Source organism: Limulus polyphemus, unplaced genomic scaffold (genome assembly GCF_000517525.1).
Source record: "Limulus polyphemus unplaced genomic scaffold, Limulus_polyphemus-2.1.2 Scaffold1242, whole genome shotgun sequence".
Lineage (NCBI taxonomy): Eukaryota > Metazoa > Arthropoda > Merostomata > Xiphosura > Limulidae > Limulus > Limulus polyphemus.
Genome location: NW_013666852.1, coordinates 308,285 through 311,205, shown reverse-complemented (window position 1 = coordinate 311,205; position 2,921 = coordinate 308,285). Strand labels below are relative to the sequence as shown.

The following is a 2,921-nucleotide window of genomic DNA, read 5'->3' as shown; positions in this document are numbered from 1 at the left end:
AAATATTTTAATTGAACACAATCATATAATTCTCATAATAATAGTGTTTATTATGTATTTGATTCATTTGTGTTATACAACAATCATGAATGACTTTGCAAGGCCACATACATCTCTATTACATGCCATCACATACACTAATAGCTTTTTTCAACACACTGTCTCCTGCTCCCACCCAAATTACATTGTAACTGCCTTCAGTTACCTTTCACAGTTATTGTGTGTATCTTTTGTTTAGTAAGGTATTGCCACCTTCAAGCCATCAAACTTGAGCGTTTATCATTTTAGGTATCATGAAATGAATAATCACAGATTGGCATGGCTGAATTAAGACTTTTCAGCTAAAAGTTCTTGTAAGTCAGGATTAATTACTTATACTATTTCATAATTTTTTTTATCAATATACACTGAAAAAAATACACAACTTCTTCACTGCATGTGAACAAGTTCTACATGTGCTCACAGGTGTACAAGTAATACAGATCTAGCAAAGATGATGCATTATTCTTCATGGAGCTCTCACTACTCTGCTAAATCAGGCAAATTATTTTTGCAAAATACTCTGGAAAATCACTTGGTAACTCAAAAAGTAAGGATCACAACACCATTTCTGAATCTTCAACAAACTGTTGATTTCTTAGCTTCATGGTAATCAAGTGAAAATCACATAATGTAATGTAAATACTTTGTGGTGAACATCACTTCAGAGCATGGAAAACAAGGGTCAAAATTTCCTTTAAATAATCAAGTGCTTGACCTGATGATCATCCTAGCTGCCATACTGATCAGGAGGCTGGCAGTGTTGGTTCAGTCGACTTTCAATGCTGTCTCTTATCTCTAAATTCAGCAATTTCTTATCTGGCTCACCATGAACAGCTAATCAAGTACCCTCAGCTCTTTCCTCCATATCCAAATGCTTGATTGAGTCGAGCACTGAACCACAGAGATGCTGATACTGTACTACTTGTGCTTGAATCTGTTTTCCTTCCAGACAGTAAACCTGTTTGAAATAATTAAGGCAATGGTCTGCACCTTTCTTGGCTATACCCTTAAATACTGGGGAGAGAAATTTGCTTAGCCTTCCTCACAAGGATGTGTGAGAGTATCATAAGCCTTTCTACCCAAAAGCCTCAACCAGCTCTAGGCTAAAGTGACTTAAACATTAGGACTACAAGTGTGGGTATGAGCTCTCGAAGACCCTGACACACTGATAAATGTCTCTGATCTATGATGGCGGAATGATGAGTTGCTCTAGGCAGCTCTTCTGTCATTCCTGCTTCACCTAAGCTGCTTTATGGGTCATGTCTAGATAGGCAATATATCTCCTAGATCTGGGAGGCTCACCATTGCACAATGAAAAACTCATTTTGTCATTCAGGTTAACCAACAGTCTTCAGTCTTACTTCATTTCCAGATGGTTTTGAGACATTCTGGCTGGTATAAGTCTGGGAGTCATGTACAGACTGTCTCATCCTGTCTCAGACTCAGTAAATAACACATTACTGCAACAATACTCATTCAGTGTTATCTTAACACTGAGGTTGATTCTAAGGGGAAGAACTTGATTAGGCATATTGGGTACATCAGATTCTGGCAGTTCCTCTCATTGCTGCCATAGAAGTCATGGAACTTTGCATTGTCACCAAAAGTTCTAATTCCAGGAGAGGATTTCTACAAGACCCAACAACACCCTCAGACAAACATCTTTCTTCAGTGGCTCATTCTATCTCTTGTTCGTAAGCCCTTTGAGTTGTGAAAAACACATTTCCTCAAACACAAAGCCTTTTAGAAGCTAGTAGAAAAGGATTTTAAGTAAAGATACAACCAACTCTGTAACAATAATATCTTGCAGTTACAGCACCAAAGTTTTCCCCCTATCTATCCACTCTGTGGTATATTCAGGTAAACTGAATATTCATTAGTTATCAAAAAGGTTCACTAAATAGCAGGAGATTCACTCAAGATATCAATTACAGAGTAGTATTAAATCTCTTACTAACTGGGTTAATGTTAAATGAAATAATGAGACTGGACAAAAAGTGACAAACAAAAGGAACAATCTTTATTATACACTTAACACAGTTTAGTGACATTGGACCCTAGCTTTCACCAGATCATTGGATTGACAACTGACATCCTAGTTCTTCTATACCATCTTCAATGATGTTCCACAACATATATCCAAATCCAAGGTTCCTCAGTTTGAAAGAAACCTCATATTTACACAGAGTGATATGCTCTACCCACAACCGGTTTTTCTCATTACAATTTATGTTGGTCCATAACCTCTAGATATCATCTGAAAACCCACTGAAGGATACTGCTGTCAACATTCTTATACAATGTCATATTAAGCAATAAATATTATAACACTGCCAGAAGATAGAAACCTGTGATATATTCATATACCACACACCAAGGGAAAAATCAGTGACAAGTGTAATTTACCTAAACCTTTAATTAGAGAGTTAAATATTTCCCTGATTATTTGTAAAATTGTGTTCCTTCTTTTAATTTGATTTGAAAAATTATACTGATCAAGATAGTAACAGTGCAATAGATACAAATATATAAAAAATTGGTTTAAATGAAAGTTAAAAGTTGTGGTCTAAGATGAACAAATGCATAAACACTTATAAAACAGCCAAAGTTAAAAGAAACATATTGTATTGTCTTACATTTAATGATAAAAAAGATGTAACATTTTTGATAAGTAAATGCAGTATACACTAAAATATTCTAAGTAATAAAGTTGCACAACAAGCATAATTCATGTTAACAATAAACAAAAGATATTTTGTGGCTTTTCATTAATGCTTTAAACTATTTTACTGTGCATAGTTTTTTCTTTGTAAATTTACATGTACAATGAATTTTCAAACCAAATACAGTACTATGCAAAAGTGTTAGGACAAGAGAAT

The 2,921-nt window shown here is 34.8% G+C and overlaps 1 protein-coding gene across 1 annotated transcript in view; it reads right to left on the bottom strand.

The window, feature by feature from the left end:
* LOC106462760 (selenium-binding protein 1-B-like) overlaps positions 1-2,921 on the bottom strand; it is a 99,223-nt gene that overhangs the window by 4,640 nt on the left and 91,662 nt on the right. Inside the window, exon 12 of the mRNA XM_022390090.1 lies at positions 185-205. Within this exon, the coding sequence (XP_022245798.1) occupies positions 185-205 (21 nt within the window). The remainder of the gene's footprint in view (positions 1-184; positions 206-2,921) is intronic.